We start from the raw sequence: 22784 nt of genomic DNA on the forward strand, positions 1-22784 counted from the left end.
TTGACAAGAGTGCCAAGACATTTGATGGGACAGTCTTTTCAACAAATGGTGCTGGGAAAACTGGATATCCAGTTTTGTGACTGACTGTAAGTGCAAAACGTGAAGTTTGACTCTTCCATTATACCATATATAAAAATTAACTCAAAATGAATCAAATACCTAAACTTAAGAGCTAAAACTATAAAACTCTTAGAAGAAACAGAGGGAAATCTTCATTGGATTTGCAACGGATTAAACGTGAATTTGCATTGGATTTGGCAATGATTTATTGGATGTTACTCCAAAAGCACAGGCAACAAAAGAAAAATAAATAAATTGGACTTCATCAAAGTTAAAAACTTTTGTGCATCAAAAGATACTATCAAGAGAGTGAAAAGACAACCCACAGAATGGGAGAGAATGTTCGCAAATTATGTATCTGATAAAGGATTAATATCCAGAATATATAAAGAACTTCTGCAACTCAACAACACAAAACAACCCAGTGCAAAAGTGGGCAAAGGACTTGAAGAGACATTTCTCCAAGGAAGATGTACAAATGGACAATAAGCACATGAAAAGATGCTCAATGTCATTAGACATTGGGGAAATGCAAATCGAAACCATAATGAGACACTGCTTCACACCCATCATAATGGCTATTATAAAAAAAAAAAAAGGAAAATAGTGGGTATTGGCAAGGATGTGGAGAAATTTGAACCCTCCTGCATTGCTGGAAGGAATGTAAAATGGTGTAACCAATGTGGAAAACAGTTTGGTGTTTCCTCAAAAAGTTAAATGTAGAATTACCATATGATCCAGCAATTCTGCTCCTAAGTATGTGCCCAAAAGAATTGAAAGCAGGGACTCAGATTTTGTACACTCATGTTCGTAGCGGCACACAATAACCAAAAGATGGAAACAATCCAAGTGGCCATCAACAGATGAACGGGTTAAACACAATGTGGCATATACGTACAATGGAATATTTTTCGGCCTTAAAAAAGAAATGAAATTATAATACCTGCTACAACATGGATGAACCTTGAAAACATTTTGCTGAGTGAAATAAACCAGATATAAAAGGACAATTTTGTATGATTCCACTTCTATTAGGTGGCCAGAATAGGCAAATTCATGGAGACAGAAAATGGAATAGAGGTTACCAGGGATTGTGGAAAGGGGGAAATGGAGAATTATTGTTCAAAGGGTATGGAATCCTGTTTGGAATGGTGAACAGGTTCTGTCAATGGATAGTGGTGATGTTTGTACAACAACGTGAATGTACTTAGTGCATTGAATTGTACACTTAAAAATGCTTAAAATGGTAAATGTTATGTATGTTTTACCATAACAAAAAAGAAGGAAGGCAGGGCAAGCCCTGAACTGGGGAGGCTCTTTGCTCAGGTTCCCATTGTTCTCCCATCTGAGTGCATTGTGAGCTTTGACGTGGCTGAGGGCTGCTGTCCACTCCTCGCGCGATTCACCTCACCTGGGGCTGGGCTGTGGGTTCATGCCCCACCATCGCTGGGCATTTGGCTGAGTAGTTGCCCCCAAAGCAGGGGAAGCTCTAGTGGGCTGAACCCATGCTGAAGGGTCCTGACCTCCCGTTCCAGCTCCTGCCTGGACAGGGGAGAGAGCCCAGACAGGCCTCTCATGCTGAGGGCAACACCAACTGGGGTTCATCCTCTACAGCCACCAGCTGCTTGCCGGGCCTGAAGTCTTTCCTCCATTTACAGCTTCCTCTCACCTGCCTGCCCAGTTTTCCCCAGGGAGGAGAGCCCTGAGGCTGCATTTTGTGAGTCTACACTCCAAAGGAGCAAGCATTCAGAACCCGCCACCTACCCCCCCCCCCCAACCCCTCATAGCCCATGATGCTCCCTGGAGGCACCTGGAAGCGAGGCACCCATATCATATGTTCCAAAGAGGCTCCCAGCTTGTGGGGAGGAGTGGGAGAGGGACAGAGAGGCAGGAAGGAGCAGCAGCGATAGAAACACTGTCCCCAAGGAGGCAGGGTCACATTTGTGTAGGAAATGCCCCTTTCGCAAAAGGTTTAGGTCTGGGCAACCAAGCTATTTTAAAAAGGATAATAGAGCGATACTTTTGGGTGGCATTTGTAGTTACCTCATTTTGCAATATGGAAGCAGTAGGGAATTTTCTAGACTCGAGTTGTAAACAGAGAATTGTATCTTCCCTGCACTGAATGGCCTGACACTGGTCCTGAGCCTGGTTTCTCCTGCTGTTTGGAGGAGTTTATTTCTGAGAAACAGAGGGAACACCACGTCTGCCGTATCCTTGGACCCTGAATCCACGGCCAAAGTACGTACCTCCCAGGTAACAGAGTGGTTTCAAGTTTCTGAAAACCAGAAGAGAAAACAGCTTCCAAGCAACTGGAAGGTCAGTCCCCACGTCCCTGCACTAAAGCCAGGACACACCACCCTCAGACGGCTCCGGTTTTAGGCATATGTACATGTGAAGCTTGAGGTTCTTGTTTACCAGCCGCTACAAATTAGAAACCACGGATTAAACTGTCTCGGGACTGGTTCAAGGAAGGCCCTCTGAAGGCACCAGTGAAGCTTCTAGAAGCTTGGCAGCCTGAGAGGAAAGAAACGCCACTCAGATGACAGGCAGAAGTAGCTGTGAAGATTCCAGAAGCAAGGTGCCTCGGTGGGTGACATCCAGGAGAAAAATGACGTCGACCTGGCCCCCAAGAAAAAGTCCCGCTGTGCTGTGTGAGCGGGTGGAAGTGACACCTGATGCAAAGCAATGAGCTTGTGGTACACCTGCTGGAAGTTGTGACGGTGTGGTCCCTGCCCCACAGAGCTCCCAGGCCAGGGGAAAGGCCCCACGGGTACTGGGGAGGCCCACCAAGGAAGGGCTGGGCTGAGGGAGCCTGCAGAGGAGTCTGTGGGCCTGGACAAGGAGGACTTCTGACTGGGGCTCCAGAAGTGCTCCCTGGGGAACGGGGCCTTCGAGCTGGCTTTGACTTGTGCTCTGTGAAGAAAAGCTTTCCAGAAGAGCCCAGAGCATAGGCTCCATGTGTGTTTGTAGCCCACAGAGGCTCAGCTTGTGTGTGCCTCGCACAGTCAGGGTGCTCACTGAGGCCTCACGAAGTTGAAACTGCTTGGGGGACCCATGTGGGAGGAAGTAGCAGCTGGAAGGGGCCAGCTGGTTCCAAGCTCGGGGGCTGGAGGCGCACGGGCTGGACCCGAGCCCCAGCTTTGCACGCGCCGGCTGTATGTCCCTAGTGAGTAACGTCACCTCTGTCAGCCTCCATCCTCCGGTGACTGGGATAAAACCTGCCCCCAGCACGGAGGCTTGTTGTGAGGGTTAAAGAAAATATAGCAGTGAGCAAGCTGCAACTAGTGAGCATTTAAAACACGACAAATACTTAAAACGCGGTGGGCGTGGGGGGTACACAACTCACTTTAGAAAGCTTTTTCATCTCGAGTTGCTATAGTATTAACGGTTTTTATTTTATCTTTATGAAGCACACTTTGTTTACCTGAAAGAAAATGCTTCAGAGCACCCAGCCTCGAGCCTTGTCTTCCTCTGATGCGCGTTCCAAGCCGTCACCTCAGCCCCAGCTGGCACAGATGGGACAGCTCATCCCCAACAGGGACAGGAGAATGAGTGTTTACTGTGCGTCCTCCATGGCCAGGGAGGCAGGCATTTCACCAGGAAGTCTCTGGGCTCCTACCTCCAGAGAACAGATGCCCTGGAACTTTTCTTCTCCCAACAGGAAATCCTGAATGTGTTTCTCCCCAGCCCCTGTGATAAGTGACTGCCATCCTTGGTACGGCGAGGCGAGGACAGTGGCGTTCCTCCCACCTTTCCCGTGAAGAAGTAGATGAGCAGCGTGGGGTTTCATCACGCCCCCTCCTAATCGGGACGGGCTGCAAAGCGAACAGTTGGCATTCCTGTGGGGACAGGCCGCGCTCCCTGCAATAGGCCATCCAGGGTGGGGCTGCCTCCCTCCCTCACCTCCGATCTGCCTTCAGCAGCTGTTTCCGACAGGTGCTTGGGCTCTCCACGGCAGATGGTGACCAAAATGGGCTTGTTGGCAGGTTTTACCACATGCCGCCCTCCCATCACACACGCTGATGTGTGTACAAACTCACGTCTCAGTGCTCTGCTTTGTCCTACAGGCACCTGCCTTGGGTTTCAGGTGACACCAGAGGGCTCATTCCAGAGGACAACCTTGGTCCCCGGGGCCATCCCCTTCAATCTGAGACCCTTCAGAATTTGGCCACCAGACTGTGAAGGTGGCGTGTACCTGCTCCCAGGCACAGCTTTCTCCCTCCTCCATTCTGCAGCCATGTGTCTCCTCGCTGGTGTGTTTGCCCAGGAGTGTGGCTTTTTCCCCAGGGAGCCCCACGACTTTAGCTCGGCCTGGACGAAGCCCACGAAGGCCAAGCTGGAGCAGGCCATGGTGGCAGGACTCCAGATGCAGAGGCTGCGCTGCACTTTGCTCCCACCATCTGTTTCCTGGAGTGCGGTCTTGCGTATCGGGGACGAAGAGACCCATAGGGAGCAGGAGCTGTGTCACTGTTGACTGGATCCCCAATGCACTGGGGGCCTCATCTTCGTAAAATAGCAAGATATGTATGTGCCCCGGTGCCAGGGGACTGGGATCACAAAGCTCGCCCTTGGGAGAGCCAGGAGGGAATCAGCAGGTGGGCCCTTCCCAAGAGCCCTTTGCCTCCTGCCCACCCTGCTTCTGAGCAGGGAGCTGCTCCTTAACTGCGCTGTCCCCACCCCGGGAGGCTCAGAGCATTGCCGGGGCCGTCGCCTGGCTTTGCCGCCCACAGCTTCGCGGGAGCCCCGCCTGCGCCGTGTTTGGGCTGCTCATTCCAAACAACTCACCAGCCAAGGCAACCAGATGAGGGTGACATCTGGCTTCAGACTGTTGCCAAGTCACTACTGTTCCATCCCTGGCAGGAAGGAGGTGAGCTTTTTGTGCCAGATTCTTAAAGAGAGAGAGAATAAAAATGTGTGTTCCACGCCCCACATTTTTTCTTCTTTTCATCCTGATGCCTCAGCTGTCACTTTTCTTTCTCTGGAACGTGAGCACCTAAGGACCCAATATCCAGGACTGTTTTAGAGCAGACTTTTACCAGCTGATGGTGATCAAAGTGTTGGAGTAAATGATGTGAATGGGGCGGAGTGGCGAGGTTTAGAGGAGCTTGAGGGAAAATGCACACAGGCACGCGCACGCACACACACACGCGCACACACATATACACACGATGGGTCACAAGGGACAGAGGGGCGACAGAGACGGCCTATTCGCTCAGCGTTTTCCATTGGTGAGGCTGTCTGCAGTGCGTGCACTTCTAGTGAACTGAACAGGATCAAAATAAGGCACTGGGAGCTAAGTGCCATGTGTCCTGCTCTTTCTTAGTATGGAGGAGAAATGCTAATGATTTTCACTGTGTTTGATTTCTTGTGGAGTGACAGGCACAGCCTGGTGCCTATGGGCCAAGCTGGAACTAGAAACAAGACTCATGCACTTGTGTTGGGCGGGGGCAGGGGAGAGGGAGTGTACGTGCTCAGTTAGAGGAGCGGCGAGAGACTCGAGCTGGCGGACGAGGGTGGCATCCAGCAGTCACGGCAACTCATTACCTGTGTGAACTTGGGCAAGGTACTTAACATCTCTGAGCCCATCATTCATCTGGAAAATGAGAACAATACCCTCTTAAAGAGCATTTCGTGAACTTCCAACAAACACTTCTACAAGGTAGTCATTTTTATTTTTGAGACGAGGAAATTGAAGTACGGAAAGGATAAGTGGCTTGGCCAAGGTCATGTGGGTGAGTAGGGTATCCTAATAGGTAGTCGAGGCACAGAAAGGGGAGGGGAGAGGAGGTACGGGCGATGCCCCAGAGTAGGCAGGCCAGCACGTATTTCAGCAATGTCAGGCAGCAGACAGGGTGCAGCACAGCCAGGGCACGTCGGCGTTGTCTCCTCCACGTTGGCCACTGTACAGTGCTTACTTATCTTCAAGGCATCCAGTTTTCCCTCTTGGCATAAATTAAGCTGACAGCCTACACCCAAACACAAACGTGTTATTTTTCACACGTGAGCTGTGTCTCCCCTGCTCAGTGCTTGTTTCCTTGATCTCTTTGAAGCGTGTAGAGGTTTTCTTTATCTCTTTGAAACATCTTATTGTTTGGATCTGCTTTTATGGCCAGCTGAGAACCCCTTGAAATATATCCAGCTTGAGGAACCAAGGTGAGACTCATGCTGAGGATGGCCTTGAGTCTTGCTCTGTCAGGTGTGATATTTTCTTTGTGTCATTTGTGAATGGGATAAACAAGAGTTATGTATCTCACAGTGCACAGGCTGATGTAACACACCCATGTTCTCACAGTCAGCCATTTATCAGCTCCCTGCAGTCCATGGTCAGAATGAGGGATAGATTTTAGGGTCACGATGTGAGTCAGCAGGACCAGATGGGGGTTCTGGCAGCAGTCCAGGCGAAGGTTGGTGATGGCTGTGCGTGGGAAGTGTCGATGAGGACAGGGGTGATTTGTGCACCATTTAGGATGAAGTGTCAAGATTCGCTTGATAAACATGTTTTGCTGTGAGACGTTGGACAGGGGAGGGTTGACAATAGCAATGAGATGTATAGCTTGAGGGATAGGTGGCTCGTGGTGTCGCGTACCAAGAGAGGGAACAGGAGGGGAGGAACAGCTTTGGGAGAGGATAATAATGGCTCCAGTTTGGGCTGTGCTGTGTCTGAAGCTCTGGGGTTTGGGGGTTGAGTGGCAAGATTTAGTAAGAAGTGAAGAGAAGGGTCTGGATCCCAGGAAGTGATGGGGGGTAGAAATATGGAGTGTAAGTCATCATTGGTCTAAACAACATGGTACCTGGCATATAGGATGGTTTGCATTTTTATTGTAATTCTTACTTGCTCATTATATTTGTATGTCAATGCCCATTCTTCCTCCTGTGAGGATTGCATCTTGAGTCCTGACCAGAGACCAATCCTGGGAGTTCTGTCTGGGAGCACTTTAATCTTTGATCTACTCTCGCAATGCAAAGATTCTTTGAGTGGATTAATAGGATTGCAAAGAAGAACCAAGAGATATAAACTCCTTAGGCCTTCGGTAAAAAGCAATGGACATGCTGACAAGCTTCTACATCAAATTCTAATTTTGTTTCAAGGGTAACCATGAGATCAGGAGCACAGCAGAAAAACTGTGTCGTCACAAACAGGGAGCCAGCTTACTGACAGGAAACGCAAGCCAGAGATAAATGGCCACATCTCTGGGAGGAGAAGCATAAAAATCAGGGTTCTCAGGATCATCAACTTGGACCAGCCTTATTTTACATCTTATAGTGATAGTCAAAGGAGAATATGTAATAAAAACATCCCAATTTTTAGATGAAGTTAATCTCTTCCATCATCTTGGAAACAGAAAATGTGAGGGAACATACTGCCGTGGGCCAGGTACATTGCCACACGGTGGACAGGGAGCAGTTTGTAGTTAAGAAAGCAGCTGTAGTGTGAGAGGTTAAGACTGTGGGCGCGGGAGTCGGACTGCTTGGGTTCAAACGCTGACTCCCGCCTTCTCTGTGCTGAGTGTCCTCCTTACAGAAGTTGGGTTAATAATATTACTTTCATCAGAGGGGCTGTTAGGAGGATCACACAAGTAACACATGCAGGGCACTGCCTGGCACACAGTAAGAGCTCGGAATGTCAGATCTTAACTCCTCTCCATCTCTACCGCTCCTCCCAACATGCACATTCTATTCCTTGTCTTCCAGAAACACCAGATTTTCACTGGGGTCTTAACAGATATCCATCGAAGTATTTCCTCATAGAGAAAATTAAAGGATAACAGATTATCCTCTGAGGCCTGTGTCTAGGTTCTCCCCAATGGCACGGCCAGTCCCATCCACTGCTGTGCAACTTGTGACGTTTGGTACATGCGCACACTGAGCACTTGGCCAAGGGCCGCCAGTGCCGTGGGAAGTCTGGTCCACAGGCTCTGTCTTCATCTACCAAAAATCTACATGACATGTGAAAAATTAAGTCACTCATTTGCTTGTGCCCGGGAGAAACAGGAAGGCTGGAATGAGGCTTCAGTTCGCCAGACTCTGGTTTTCCCACCCTCTCCAGGCATAATCCCTGCCACCGCAAGTTCTCCCACTGTGACATCCCAAGGGCCCAAAAAGATCATAACATCCTCAACAACGACTAACACAGCAGCAAGTGCTACTGAAATGGAATATATTATTTCAAATACATAACCTAATCTAGTCCTCAGAGCAGCACTGAGAGGTAGGCATCTTATCCCCATTTTGCAGAAGGGAAGGCCAAGCCTCAAGTTCTCCTGGTTTGTTAGAGCCGAGAATAGAACTCAGACCCCTCTTGTCGCTAATGTCCACACGAACAGGACCTACTTGAGGAGCCCTGGAGATATTCCAAGGAAGTTTTGATACTTAGAGATACAAAGTGCTCGTTTAAATATATAGCACCATTGTCCTAACTCCAGTTAACATGGGTTTCTATTGCCCTAACCAGAAAGCATGCCAATTATAGTGTATTACCAAATTTAAGTTGTATAATTAGCTTATGTTCCTGCCATCTTCTCTTGAGGGCGTTCCAGTTCTTCCACTGGTTCTGAGCCTTGAAGAAAATGAAAATTATGCTTTGGCAAAGAACACCCATAGCCTATCTTCGATTCATCTTTTTTATTTTCTCATTTCTTTCCTCTCTCCCTCCCTCCTTCCCACCCTTCCTTTTTTCTCTTGAAAAAATCCTGACTGTACTTCCTTGCTAAGAAGCTTAAACAGCCTGAATAGAGAGTCTTCATTAATCCAGACCCCTCCGTCTTATCTCCGCTCGGGTTTTATTTCGTCCTTTATTACTGTATTAGCAATTAGAAGAACTGAGGAGGCCAGAGCCCTCCAGTGATGACTGCTTAGACGTTGAGATGATGTTGCCTGAAACTAGAAAGCGGTGCATGCTCATCACCTGCGGCTCCTAGACCACACACTGACAGTATCTCGGGGAAACAGCCCTCGGCAGGCCGTCCTCCACTTACTCACACTGTGTCATCTTTAAGCTTTAGAGGAAACTAACAAAAGCTGCTTTTCTTTCTTTATTTAACATCATCATATATTCTCTACCACGTGAGGCTGGAAGCTAAAGTATTAACGCAAAATGTATCTTAAATGCATTTTCTCTTATAGCTTTTATTTTATTCTGCAGTCCTAGTTTTAGCTTCCTTTGATAATAAAAAAAAAATTCCAATCATTTAATTCTTCGCCCTAGACAATCCAGTATGGGGTTATACAGATTGCAGCCCGGGGGAGAATTTCTGCTTGCAAGCTGGCCAGCCTGTTTGTAGTTGACAGATGTAACCTACTCCAGGGCAGGGAAAGTCTCAAGGGAGGTTTTAATTTCTTAATATTGAAATGAGCACAACTTTTATTGTCTTAATCAGTGAATAAAAAAACAATAAAGTTGCTAAGTCTCATTTTTTAAACTCCGTGTAAGAGGATTTTAAGAAATTGCAATTGCTTTTTAAGTAACTATGGAAAGTTAATTTTCTCTGTGTTTGGGAAGATTCTTCCAGCAGTTCTGCAGATAGATAGTCGTACTGCAGTTAAGCAAACATTTTTCTACGCTGTTCTGTAGACACCAGCCCTTGGCAGGGAGAGGGCGTGTGGTGAGATGTGCACAGAGTGGTCCTACTTAGTCTTTGAAGAGGACATGACTTGGCTGTCATCACATTTCATGGATACAGGAGTATCCATTTAAAATTGCAGCAGATGCCTTTTAATGCAAACGGTATTCCTTCAGAATATATGCTACTTTAGGCAAAGGGCTATGTTGCATATTTCTGACTATGAATAAAGAAAGGATTTACTGATGATAATTGAGGGCCTTTATAAAGTCTTAACAAACGTGTTTCAACTGTTTGTCTGAACAAATAATTAATTTTATACACAAGAAGCTGATGTATTACATGCAGTCATTCTTGTGTATTTCTTAATTTAATCCAACTTAAAACCACATTTCTTAAAGCTGACATTTCCTCAGTTGCAGGGGCCAAATGCCGTTCACTTCTGGCTCCCTAGTACCTCGTACAATGCCTTAATAGGGATGCGATAAATGTTTCTTGAAGTAAATTGAAAAGGAAAACTGATAAGCTCTATAGGTGTGTATATGTATGTGTGGATATATAGAGATATTATATACAATATAAAGCATTATTGTTACAGATGTCGAGCCAAGATGCTCAGTGGGAGCATACCAGAGGCTCAGGGCAGGGCTTATGCATTTGAAATCAAAACACAACTTTGGAATATATAAAGAATTCTCAAAACTCAATAATAACAATAAATAAATCAATTAAAAAATAGGTAAAAGATTTGAATTGACACTTCACCAAAGAAGATACACAGAAGGCAAATAAGAACATTAAAAGATGCTTAACATTATTAGTCATTAGGGAAATGCAGATTACAACCACATTGCAACACTGCTCCACACCAGTTAGAAGGGCTAAGTTCAAAAATAATGGCAATGCCAAATGGCGGCAAGGATGCAGAGCAGTAGGAACTCTCAAACATTGCTGGTGGGAATGCAAAATGGTACAACCAGTTTGGAAAACCATTTGGAAATTTCTTATCCAGTTTAATAGACATTGGCCACGTGACCCAGCAATCCCACTCCAAGGTTTTTACCTAAGAGAATTAAGACTTACATTCACACAAAAACCTAAACCTAATGTTTATCGCAGCTTTATTCATAATAGCCCAAACCTGGAAACAACCCAGATGTCCTTCAGTTGGTGAATAGATAACCAAACTATGGTGTATATATATATATACACATATATACTTGAGAAGGCCCTAATCTCTCCCCTCTGGCTGACCTTGAGGCCCTGTGCAAATGAAGAGAAAAAGATAAGGCAGAGTAGAAAACTGCTGTAGCAATGAAGCTGTGTTTGCTGCAACACACACACAAGGCCAAAGGGCAGGAGCCTTACAGCCCCACAGCATTTAAGGAACCCTAAATTAGTCATTAGTTGGTTATGTGCTAACCAAGCAGAGACCTCAGTGCCCTACGTGAAAGGGAATATAAGCTTTACAGAGTTAGTTCAAGAAAGTCATTAAACAAATGAGCAGAAACAGCAGCAACAACAAGCTGAAGGGGAAGGTAGTCTGATTTTCAGAGTTACCACATTATATTATTTAGAATGCCCAGTTTTCAAGAAAACAGTATGAGACAAAGAAACATGAGAGTAAGACTTACTAGACAAAGACTTTAAATCTATTCAAAGCTATTATAAATAGGCTCAAAGAACTGGAGGAAACCATGTCTAAAGAATTAAAGGAAAGTATGAGAACAATGTCTCACCAAAAAAAGAATTTCCATAAGGAGATAGAACTATATAAAAAAAAGAACTAAATAGAAATTCCAGAACTAAATAGAAATTCAAAGGTACAGTAACTTGAAAAAGAAATCACTCAAGGGGCTAAGCTGGCAGAAGAAAGAATGAACAAGCACAGATAAGTGAATTGGGATTATCCAGTCTGAGGAACAGAAATGAAAAAAAGGTGATGTTGGCACAACTCTAAGACTATGCTAGAAACTACCAAAGTGTAAACTGTAGGAAAAGCAGGTTTTATGGTGTGTGAACCATATCTCAAGAAAACGGTTATCTGAAAACAAGAAGCACAGTTTAGAGAAGGCTCTGGAACAAACAGCTCAGAGAGAACATGTTTAACAGGAGGGCGACCTCCTGGTTTCACCTGCTCACTTTACACTGAGGAACCTGAGGCCCAGGTGGCTGAAACGGATGGCCCAGTGCTTGTAACCGAAGAGACGTGGACTTCTTCACCTGTCCTGCAGGTGCAGTGACCAGCTGTCCCAAGTAAGCCAAGACTTTCCTAGTTTTAGCATGAACAGTCCTGCATCCTGAGATGCAAATCAGGACATTGGCCACTCTGCCTGGAGTTCCTATTGGGCCGAATCTTTCCTGTGGCTCTGAATCCTTGAAGTTCACACATGCATGAGAAACGGTGGGACTCAGGAGTTCCTTTCCCTTGCTGAATTCAACGCTCTCAACTTCAGCAGCTGGTGTTTTGCTTTAAGTTCTTGTCTATTCAATCTTTTGGAATGAAGGAGCTTTCCTTTTAATGAAATCTGCATTTCATCCCCAAGGTGAACGCCAGTGTCCTTGGCTTCCTCTGAAAAGTGACAAGTGGATTCTTTTGTATCCTAAATGCTACGAATACAACAAAAACAGAGGTGGTAGTTAATTGACCTCAGATATGAAAAAGCAGATTATAACCCCTTTGAGATATATACAGAGGAGAGAGAGAGAGAGAGACCCATTTCCTGTAAAACTGAAAACCATGAAAGGAAAACTCATATAGGAAAAGTCATTTGAATTCCTTTTCAAAACCAGCAGACCTCAAAGGATAGATCAAATCTTGAGAAACCGTCAGTCCTTGACCGTGTGATGGATGAAGTCACCTCATGGTGGAGGAAGCACTGTGTAAGCGGGAGCCAATGGCAGGGGCACGTTCCAGCTGTACAACCCTGCGCTTCTCCCCCGGGCTGAAGCAGGAGTCCCCAGCTCAGCCTCTCTCCTTTCCAGGCCGAGGCTGCAGCCCTGCCCAGCGCAGCCTGGTGGGCCTCCACCTTTCACGGCACGCAGTAGAGAAGAAGGAAGGACCCAATTCCTCTTGCTCCCAGGAAACGGTGCTTGGCATTCGTAAGGTGTGCGGAGGTAAAGGGTAACAATTAAGAAATGCAAAAATAAACAATAGCCCCTTCCTTCCCCAGCCTCCCCGCCTTGGCTCAGTTGGTCTTCAAGACATCTCTGCAGATGAGCAGGTGAACCTCAGAGGCATCTGCCGGCTTTGCCGGGTTCAAGTGGTTCCTTTAATCTTGTAAAGTGCTCCTGCCTGTCACTGTGATTACAGGGCGGTGGGTGAACAGAAAGTGTGTAGCTGGGTTACCTTAAATGGGAGCGAACAGAAAAAAAGACTGTAAACTTGATGCCCCTAAAGGCTCTTGTCCCGGCTGCTCTCATCTCTGCCTGCTGTCAGCCTGTCCCTTTCAGTTTCCTCCCCCTCCTCTCTAGGCCTTCCGCACTCCTCAGACCTGCCTCCCTCCCTCCCTCCCTCCCTCCGTGCACTGGGTCATGGAGCTTCCTGGCTCAGAACAGGCCCTTCCCTGCCCTCAGGACCACCCACTGTAAGACTTCTGTTCAGCATCCACCTCCTTCAGGATCCTCCTTCTGGCTGGATTCATCTTTCTTTCCTCCATGGCCTCAGAGGACTCTTTGCTCCTCCAGTATTCCTCCAATATTCTAGCACAGTCCCTCTGCCTTGCACATGCGTGTGTGTCCTGTCTCCTCTGGCAGAATTCTGACTTCCTGATGGACGGACAGTGGTCCTCTTCACTCCTCAGCGTGCGAGTGGGGCTTCCATTTTGTCACATCTCAGCCATCACTCCACACCCTCAGGCCGTCACATCCTCATCATATGACCTGACTCCCCCTCTACACCATAAAGTCCTTGAACCCTGGGAACTTTTCCTTCTTCAGTCCTACATCACCAGCACCCAGCATGATGCCTGCCACCGAGTAGGCACGTGTGTTGTAAATGCCACATGCCTGTGGGAGCTCCTTCCGGTCAGGGATGGTCTGGTTTGCCTCTGTGTTCCTAATGCCTAGCACAGTCCATGGCACATAGCGAATGCCCCACAATGATTGCTGAAATTAATTAAGTGAAGTCGGAGAGTTAAAAGTCTTATTTGCAGAGAAGTCTTGTGACTGGCTGACACTGAGCTGTCTTCCATGATCTTTCAGCATCACACCCCAAACCAGGGAAAACCAGAGAACTGAATAGAGGAAATGAAATGTTCTGTGTGGAGACTCTGCTCCAGATTGTCGTGGTCCTCACACCAGGACTTGGGAGGATGGGGCCACCATCAGCTGGAACAGTGCTAGCCACTGTGGCCACGGGGGGAGAAGTGTGAAGCTCATGCTAGCACTGGACAGCTTCTGCCCAGAAATAACATGAGTCCCTTCCACTTGCAGCCTACTGACCAGAGCAAGTCACTAGGGCAACCTGGCTTCATGAGGGAGGGCAGGGGGTGTTGGTGACCTCGAGACAGTCTGCCACACTTGTCTGCTAGAGCAGAGCTGCTCAGATTCTAACATGCACGAGGGTCACCTGGAGATGTTGTTATAACGCAGATTCTGAGGCCGTAGGTCTGGGGAGGGGGCCAGATTTTGCACTTCTGACAAGCTGCTGGCCTGTTGTCCACAAGCTGAGGAGCAAGGGTGAGGCTTTGAACCCTTACTGGCCAAACAAAACTCCTTCTCTGCAAACAAAGCTCGGCTTGTACCTCTATCATTTTGCGTTGCAAACCAAGAAAAATACCCTTGCTGGTCAGCAGACACTTGTGATTTACCTTGAGGGTAAGCGGGGCACAGAGGGATAGATTGTGAAGGCCATTAACTGCTCGACACAGCTGCAGAGTCTGGGGAAGGACAGAGCACAAGGATGCTGTAGCTGTTCCAAGACGCCAAATCATTCCATCTAGAGGCCACGATTTGCATAAGCAGGTTTTGTAAATGGACTAAATTAGATCTAATCATGTCACCTCTTTTTCTACTCTGCCTCCCTTAGTTTCACAAGGGTGGCACGGGTCACGGCAGCTTTGACTGGGCCTCATGAAGGCTTTAGCCCTTTGAGCACTCTCCTTGTCAGTGTCACATCGCTGTCCCAGGGGTCTTACAGTCGCCCTGATTTGTCCCCTTGCATGTGTTAACAGTCACTGATCGACTCATGGTGATTCCATGGTTCCAGAGCCTGGAGCTGCTGTTGGTCTGGGGTCCTCTCCGGTGTTGAAGACAAGCAGCCTGTCCCTCTCCACCTCGTGGCTGAACCACTATGGGCAGGGGCACACCTGGTCCCTGCACACCTGCACTTTTGTGGGTGATGTGGGCCGTCCTGAACCAGAAATGCACAAGCCTCTGCTCAGCTCAGAATAGATGGTATTTTTCTTTCTAGTGGTTTTATTTAAAAGCCATGCCAGTCATTTTATATCCTTTCCCAGAAGTTTTGATTGATGGCAATCTGGTCAGCCAGAAGCTGCCAATGGAATAAAACGGCTGACTTGGGCATTGGCATTGGCTGAGCTTATGAAGCCTGTACGAGACGTGTGTGTGTGTGTGTGTGTGTGTGTGTGTGTGTGTGAGCGTGCGTGCACACGGGCACAGGTTGGAAACACAGCACAAGACTCCAGACTCGATGGAATTAGGTCTGGAAGGAACTAACGGGGTCTCCATTCAGAAGGGGAAAGGAGGAACCAAGGAGGGGGCTATGCCTGGTCCACCCTCCCGGCTGCCACTAGAGGGCAGAGTGGAGAACAGACTCCTGTGCCCTGCCCCGAGCCTTTTCCTCTACTGCAGAGCTGGTTGGCCGGCCCCTCCGCAACGGTTTCAGGAAGTCAAACCTCAATTTCCTACGGGCTCATATCATAAATTGATTTCAGTTCTAAGAAACTAATTTCTTACCATTAAAATATTTTTTAAAAGTGATTATAAAATAAAATGAAACACACATTTACATGTTACAAGTAGTTACATAAAAACCCAACACTTAAGGTAAGGCTAAATTCTTTCAGTGGGTGGAGCAGGTGGGGTTTGCTTGAAGCAGACTTAACAAGGCTTTAAGAAATATGAATCTGATGAGGTTTGACTGCAGGTAGCTTCCTCCCTTCCTGGTGACTGTCTCATCGGCAGCACAGCCGTTTCTCTTTGGGCCTTCCAACTGTGATTGAAATTAAGGTCATCTGTCTTGGAGATGTGCATTGCCAATTGGATATGCCTGCATGTCTCCAGAACCCCGTGAATGGGAAATGGGCAGTTGCCATGGTGACTTTGGACTTGGTGGCCCTGTCTATAGGCTCTGAATATGGAGCACAGGGGTGGACTCCAGTGGGTCCAGAATCCTTGGAAAGTATAAGCAAACATTTGATTGTGTGTTTATGTGGGAAGAGCGTCCATAGCGCTTGTCAATTCTCAGGAAAATGCATCACCCTTCAAGATGTTAAGAACCACTAGCATAAATTCAAGTTTCTTTTTTATAATGGTACGTTTTCGGAAAAGTGAAAGGTGTCTATAGGTCATCTAACCTGGACGTGAATGCACATCGCACGGCATCCTCACATGCATTTGTCTATACATACATATGTGTGCACACTCACATTCAAGTGTGCAAATACACGCCTCTCCCACAGACCTGTGCGCACATGCACACACCTGTCAATGTCTCTAGAGCCCACCGTCCCTCCTCCGCCCTGCTCTGCAGCGTTTCACTACAGGGTTCTTGGTGCGCTCGTCTCGACCTTCTGCACCTCAGCCGCTGCGGGACAGCGCAGCCCAGCTCCCGGGGAGCTCACGTCCCCCGCATCCCGGGGACAGCAGGCAGGTGAGAAGAAGCTTGGAGTCTAGAACCGCACAGACCTGGATTCCTGTCCCAGACCCACCACTGACTCTCCAGGCTTGTGAATTTGAGCACGATTCTTAACCTCTTTGAGTTTCCTTGTGGATAAAGTCAGAATAATGATCCCCCCACCCCTGCAGGATTGCTGGCATGATAAAATGAGAAAATGAAAGAAATAGCAGCATACAAACTACGTCTACACCCCTGGGGGGGCCCCGTGGACTCCTCCATGACGTGCTTTAGACGGAACCTGGCACCTAGAGTCCAGACTCTGCTTCCTGACACCCTGAGCAGGTCTTCTGTGATCTCGGAACCAGATGATGCTCAGCAAGTGTGTGGAATTTGGTGTTTGGAGGGTGTTTGTCCCTCTGAGTGGACGAGAGGCAGGTCATCCAGGCTCCCCTTCTCTTGGGCAGCCTCAGATGAGCTCTGTAGGTTTTCCATCTCTGTAATGCAGTCATTGACACTTAGGATGAATTGAGGTGGGAGAAGAAAAGGAGTAACCGAGCCACATGTTTGGGGCGAGTCTTTTCACTGCTGGACTCCTGTTGTGCTTCTTTGGGGGAGATTAACATCCTAACAGGAAGCTGCTGATACAGACAGGCCAGGAAGTTTCTAAGTAACTGTTGTGGGGTGTGCTTGTCATGAGCAAGATGTGTTATTTGACAGCTAAAAAAAACAATGAGGGGCTGGCCCAGTGGCATAGTGGTTAAGTTTGCACACTCCACTTTGGCAGCTCAAGATTTGTGGGTTCGAACCCTGGGCGCAGACCTATGCACAGCTCATCAAGTCATGCTGTGGCAGCTCCCCACATACAAAATAGAGGAATATTGGCACAGATGTTAGCTCAGCGACAATCTTCCTCACCAAAAAAGAAAAAATGAGATGCAATCTAAGTGTCCCTTGATGGATGAATGGCTACACAAAATGTGGTATGTATGTACAGTGGAATATTATTCAGCCTTAAAAGGGAAGGAAATTCTGACACATACTACAACATGGATGAACTTTGAGGACCTTATGCTAAGTGAAATAAGCCAGGCACAAAAAGACAAATACCGTATGATTCCGCTTGGATGAGGACTCTGTCAGATTCCTGGAAAGTAGAGTGGTACTTGCCCAGGTCTGAGGGCAAGAGGAATGGAGAGTTGCTACTGGATGCATGCAGAGTTTGAGTTTTGCACGAAGAAGAGTTCTGGAGATTAGTTACTCTGCAGTGTGAATGTACTTAACACTACTGAACTGTTTGCCTGAGAACGGTTAAGATGGAAAATTTGAAGTTGTGTGTGTTTTACCACAGTTAAGAAAGGAAAATCCGTGAGATGACCTGAGGACTATTGTCACACATCCTGAGCTCCAGGGCTGTGAGCAGGATGAGTAGAGTATGATCCAAGTGCAGGATGATCCATGTCTAGAACTGTTTGGGATATTTTGAAATAGTAAGCTGTCCCACTCTAAGGGGACACCTGGGACGGTGATGATGGAAATAGGAGACAGCAGTGCTCATCCTAGCTCTTCAGCTTGTGGGCCAGTGACTTGGGACAAGCCTCCTCTCTCCCTGGGCTTCACTGTCCTCTGCTGAGAAATGAGTAGTAATTCCCCCACCTAAGGCAGGGAAAGCGGCACGGGGACTGGGTGTGTGAGGGAGCCCTGTGGAGACACTGCAGTTCAGGACAAACGCAAGGGTTGGGATCGACGCTGGCCTCTCTGCCTTGATCCCCTTCTAGGCTTACCCATTGATGCTCCACCAGAGCCTGTGTCGTGTGACCTCCAGGCTGTACTTTCTCAGGGCGGTGGAAGAGCGTGTCGCTTCCATGCAATGTGCTGAGTATCCTGGGCACTTGGAGAATCTCTGTGATATTAAGAAGCTTGTTAGTAGGTTGCAGTAAGCAGAACGGTCACGTGTTCATTCCTTTTATTAACAAAGAGGCTTCCTGCCTGCAGCCCTAGAAGGAGAAGTTGGGCCCAGGGCGCTCCTCTGGCAGAGCATCCGGAATGGAGTGGCCCGGCCCCTTCCCCCGGCCTTTGTGGTGTTTGGCAGCAGTGGCTGGGGCTGGAGACACCTGTTGGGGGGCTGGGAGCTCTGCCACAGCTTATTGACGCCCACCTCTTTCTCCTGCCCCACAGAGATCGGCTGCACAGCTGTGGAAGTGGGGAGTGCTAGGGGGTGTAAATGGAGGCCTGCTTAAGGAGGGCAAGATGGGTGGGCTCCCTTTCCCCCAGGGTGGGGATTGATGGGGAAGAGAGCCAGTAAATCTGCCAGAGAGCTATGCGCTTTCTGTGCCTTATCTGGGATTCTCATCATGGCACAATGAGCTGGGCATCATGCCCATTTTACAGATAGAAAAACTGCTTCCAGAAAGAAAATGGTAAGAGAGTAAAGGCATAGGAGGCTTCCTGGGACCATTTAAGAAAAGGATAATGTAAGAATCTGTGAGAAAAGCATGACTGATCCGTTCCATGAGGTGACCTTCCAGAGATTTCCTGAACCAGGTGTCACACTGATGTGCATTATTTCACTTAGACCCCACTCACTTCCCTCTAAAAAATAAGCCGGAAAAAAAAAAATGCCACAAACAAGAAGCTTTAGATAATTGTTTTGGAGTCAACAAGAGTTGGGAGACAGAAAAATGAGGGGTGGGGACGTTAGGCCCAGATCGTTTCTTCCTCTGGAGCGGGTCCTGGTTGGGGAACCTCGCAGAGGAAGGGGGTGTGCATGCTGGCTTTCCATGCGGTGGTGGGTGCACCCAGCCCTGCGGCCTGGAGAGGGGAGGACCAGTTGGTCCTGGGGTTTGACCACTGAGAGGGCGTATTTCCTGGCAGCATCATAGCGGGGTTTTGAGCCAATCTGGCAGTCGCTTTGACCAGGCAAGTCCTTCGTGACCTGCACTCATTCCCTGCACCAGAGGTGACTCTGTAGAACCCGAAGGAAGAGCATGAAGTCTCCTGGGGGTGGCATCAGCCCTGCGCTGGAGGCAAGTCCACTAGCCTGGGGTCCCTCAGGGATTCGTCCTGTGAGGGCACCTACACTTGAGGCCAGAGCATTCGCTCCAGCTGCTTTCAACTCTTTGTCCACCATGATTTTCCTATGGGTAACCCACTCTCGTGGGTTCAGTCTCCATTTTATAGGGTACCAGAGAACTTTGCAGGTGATGTGCTTCCTCATTTCTGGACTCGGGACTGGTCCATCGTGGGCATGGGTGCCCTCGTGGATGGTAGGACTGGTCCACCATGGGCATGGGTCCCCCTCATGGATGGTAGGACTGGTCCATCATGGGCATGGGTCCCCCTCATGGATGGTAGGAGAGACCACACACGTCGTGGATCATGTGCTGCCCCAGTTCTAGCTCTGCTGACACTCCCCTCTCTCCCACTCTAGTGGGCAGGTGGGTAGGAGTAATGCCAGGGTCAGGATAGCCTTCTGCCTGCTCTGATTCATTGAGGCAATGTAAGTTACTCACAAATATTGATATCAGGAACAAAGTACTTATGACCCCCGACAACTGATTGGGGCACCTGGTGTTTGGTAATGTCATAGGAGAGGAGTCAGAAGACCAAGGTGCACCCTGCCAGCACCTGCACAGCTTGGGCTTGGGGCCAAATTGACCAGTGGACTTGGGGGCCCAGAGGGACCATCAGAAACCCGTCTTCATCTCCCACTTCCTCCTGCTCCTTCACCTCGCCTGTCAGCCCGCTCACCCCCAGAAGAGCGAATGGGCTTTCTCAGGAGCTGAGGGTGATGCTGAGGCCCTCCTTCTGGGGAAGACGATTGGTCCTCCCTGCATGGACACAGCCACCAAAATGCCACGGTCAAAAGAGTAAACCCGCTCATGGAATTGGCCAGGGGCCTGTGACAAGGAAGGTGACAGCCTGAGCACCCTGGTCCCCTAGCCCCCTCTCACTGTTCCTTCCCAGGTCCCCAAGGAGGCGCTTCCATTCAAGGCAGCAGCATGGACCCAGACGGAAGGCCCACAGGTCAAGAGAATCTCCGAGAGATTCCCAAGACTCAACTGTTCTTTTTCTAATTAATTAATTAATTCATTTCTTATATATTAAGTACTGAGGTGAGGCAGAGAAACAAGGCAGTCCACACTCTCAGGGAGCACACAGTCTAGTCTGTGGATTGCCAGAGGGGCGTGGAAGTGGCTTAGAGAGACAAAGCATAATTATAATGCAGTGTCACAAGCCCTCTAAGGGGTGGGCCCATTGTGGGAGCACAGAAGAGGGAGCAACTTCTACCTATGGAACCATTTGGGGACATCTGGTCTGGGTCCTGAGGGATGGGTAGGAGTTTCTGTGATAGGGAAGAGAAGAAAGAACATTCCAAGGAGGTCGTGTGCAAGGGAATGGAGTGTTCAGGAGATAGATGAAGTTCAACAGGACCCAAGAAAACAGTACTCAGAGAGGAAGGGAAAGGGCAGAGAAAGAAAGCGGCAAGGGAGATGAGGCCGAGGAGGTGGCCTGGAGGCCAGCACAGGCGGGCTGGCAGGTTCTCCTGAGGGATCTGGGAGAGGCTTCCGCCCTGTGGTTGAAGGAGGTGCTGTCACAGCACGTGTTCTCCCAGCTTCAGATGGAGACCCCAGAGGGAGGCGTCATGTTCCATTTAACCCTGTGGCTTGTGTGCAGCACGTAGAGGGGACATGGGCAGTGAAAGGGGTGGAATGGAAGAGCAATGAGGACAGCTGTGACACTGACAGGATAGACAAGATCCAAAACAAACTAACAAACAGCCACCACCAGAACCCCATGTACAGCGTCTGGCAAGAACCCCCGAGAAAACAGGCCCTGGGAAGGGCCAAGGGCAGTGACTTGCAGGGGAGAAAGCTGAGGCCCAGGCTGTGGGGAAGGAGGGAAAGTAGAGAACAGACAGGATTTTTCATTGTCCTACTTCCTCTTCTTTCACATCTGGTTTCTTTCGCCCGTGTTTGACTGCTCTCCCCCAGTTTTAGAGCGAGGGTTGAAGACAGCTATAGCCCTGTGCTGAGGGGCGATGTTGACCACAGGCCCAGTGGTTCCAGCATGTGTCTGCCATCTCAACAAGACCTGGCCAGAACGTTCCAGTTTAATGGGAGGTGGAGGGGGCCAGCTTATAGCTCTATCATCTGTGGGTTTTCATCATTGTTTATTCTTGGGTTTTTTCCTCTCAAATAAAAGTGAAGTGTCTGCCATCTTGTGGCAGAGGCCTGGTACTGCCTGGGCCCCCAGCGTCATGCCTCCCTTCCCTCTGCTCCCCAAAAGGGATGCTGCCCCTCTGGGGTGGTCTGTGGGCAGGGGTTGACGAGAACTGGTGTGGAGAGGAGTAAGGGGGCCTGGGCAATAGTGCTCCCTGGCACCAGCCCTCCTGCCTTGTGTAGAGAAGCTTCTGGAAACAGCAGCTGTGACCTCCGGGGCCTCGGGAAGGCCATCCTTGTTCATGGAGGATGGCCATCTGTGAAGGAGAGGAGGTCGCCCTCAGAGAGGGAAGAGCTGAATGAGGCCAGTGAGTAGAGACGTGGGCAGACCCGGGAGCGGGGTCCTGGCCTTGAGGGTGAGGGAGACAGGGGAGGGGGCTCAGGACAGCAGGCAAGCTCCCATTCAGTGTGGCCACGGCAGGGAAGCTTTTGAGGTCAAAGTATGAGGTCCCTGCAGAACATGGACGTCTCGTGTGGGTGTGCATAGTGCCTCTGGGGTAAGCATCTGTCAGTGTCTGGTGCCTGGACCAGTGTGGGTGGATGAGCTCTCTGCGGGTGTCACTGGGCTTCAGACCTGGAGAGGGTGTGGATGCCACTTGTAAATCTGGAACCCTGAGGATCCATCCTTTTATTTGGTATTTGGACACAGCTACAAGAAACAGATTATTTCAAACAGTCCTAGAAGTTCTCTGGCTCTCTCAACTTGGGCAGGAATGTCAAGTCAACCTTGCATCTTTTTCTCCCTGCACAGCACACCCCCAGACCTCGTGTTTATCATCTGTGTCAGAATATTCCACTGCCACAGCCGCCTAGTGTCCCAAACCTCCCTTCCGTGGGCACTTCTTCACAGGCAAATGCTACAGACAAGTTAAGTTAGCATGTTGCTATTATACACTGTGGGCATTGATCCGTTTTCCAGTCATGATGAGGTCATTCCCAGCTCTAAGTCTAACCAGGACAGTTACCCAGCCCCAGATTCTCACTCTCACTGAGGTTTGGTTCCTGAAAACACTTCTGGCCCCAGACACTCTGTTAGCCAGGGTTCCGTCATAGAAACAGAGCCTTAGTGGTTTCCAGGCAGGTGGGTTTTACAAAGGGAATTTGGTGCTTCCAGAATGAATAGAAAGACTGTTGGAGGGAGGG

At 48.6% G+C, this 22784-nt stretch overlaps 1 protein-coding gene across 8 annotated transcripts in view; it reads left to right on the top strand.

Annotated features, from left to right (window-relative positions):
* The window catches only part of MSRA (methionine sulfoxide reductase A), a 391817-nt gene that overhangs the window by 366471 nt on the left and 2562 nt on the right, over positions 1-22784 (top strand). Inside the window, exon 6 of one of the 8 annotated variants that reach the window (XM_070607452.1) lies at positions 22393-22572. The exons of the other annotated variants lie outside the window; for them this stretch is intronic. Within the exon in view, the coding sequence (XP_070463553.1) occupies positions 22393-22518 (126 nt within the window). The 3' untranslated portion in view covers positions 22519-22572. Of the gene's footprint in view, positions 1-22392; positions 22573-22784 lie in introns of those variants that run through there. 8 annotated transcript variants of the gene reach the window in all.

Source organism: Equus przewalskii, chromosome 2 (genome assembly GCF_037783145.1).
Source record: "Equus przewalskii isolate Varuska chromosome 2, EquPr2, whole genome shotgun sequence".
NCBI lineage: Eukaryota > Metazoa > Chordata > Mammalia > Perissodactyla > Equidae > Equus > Equus przewalskii.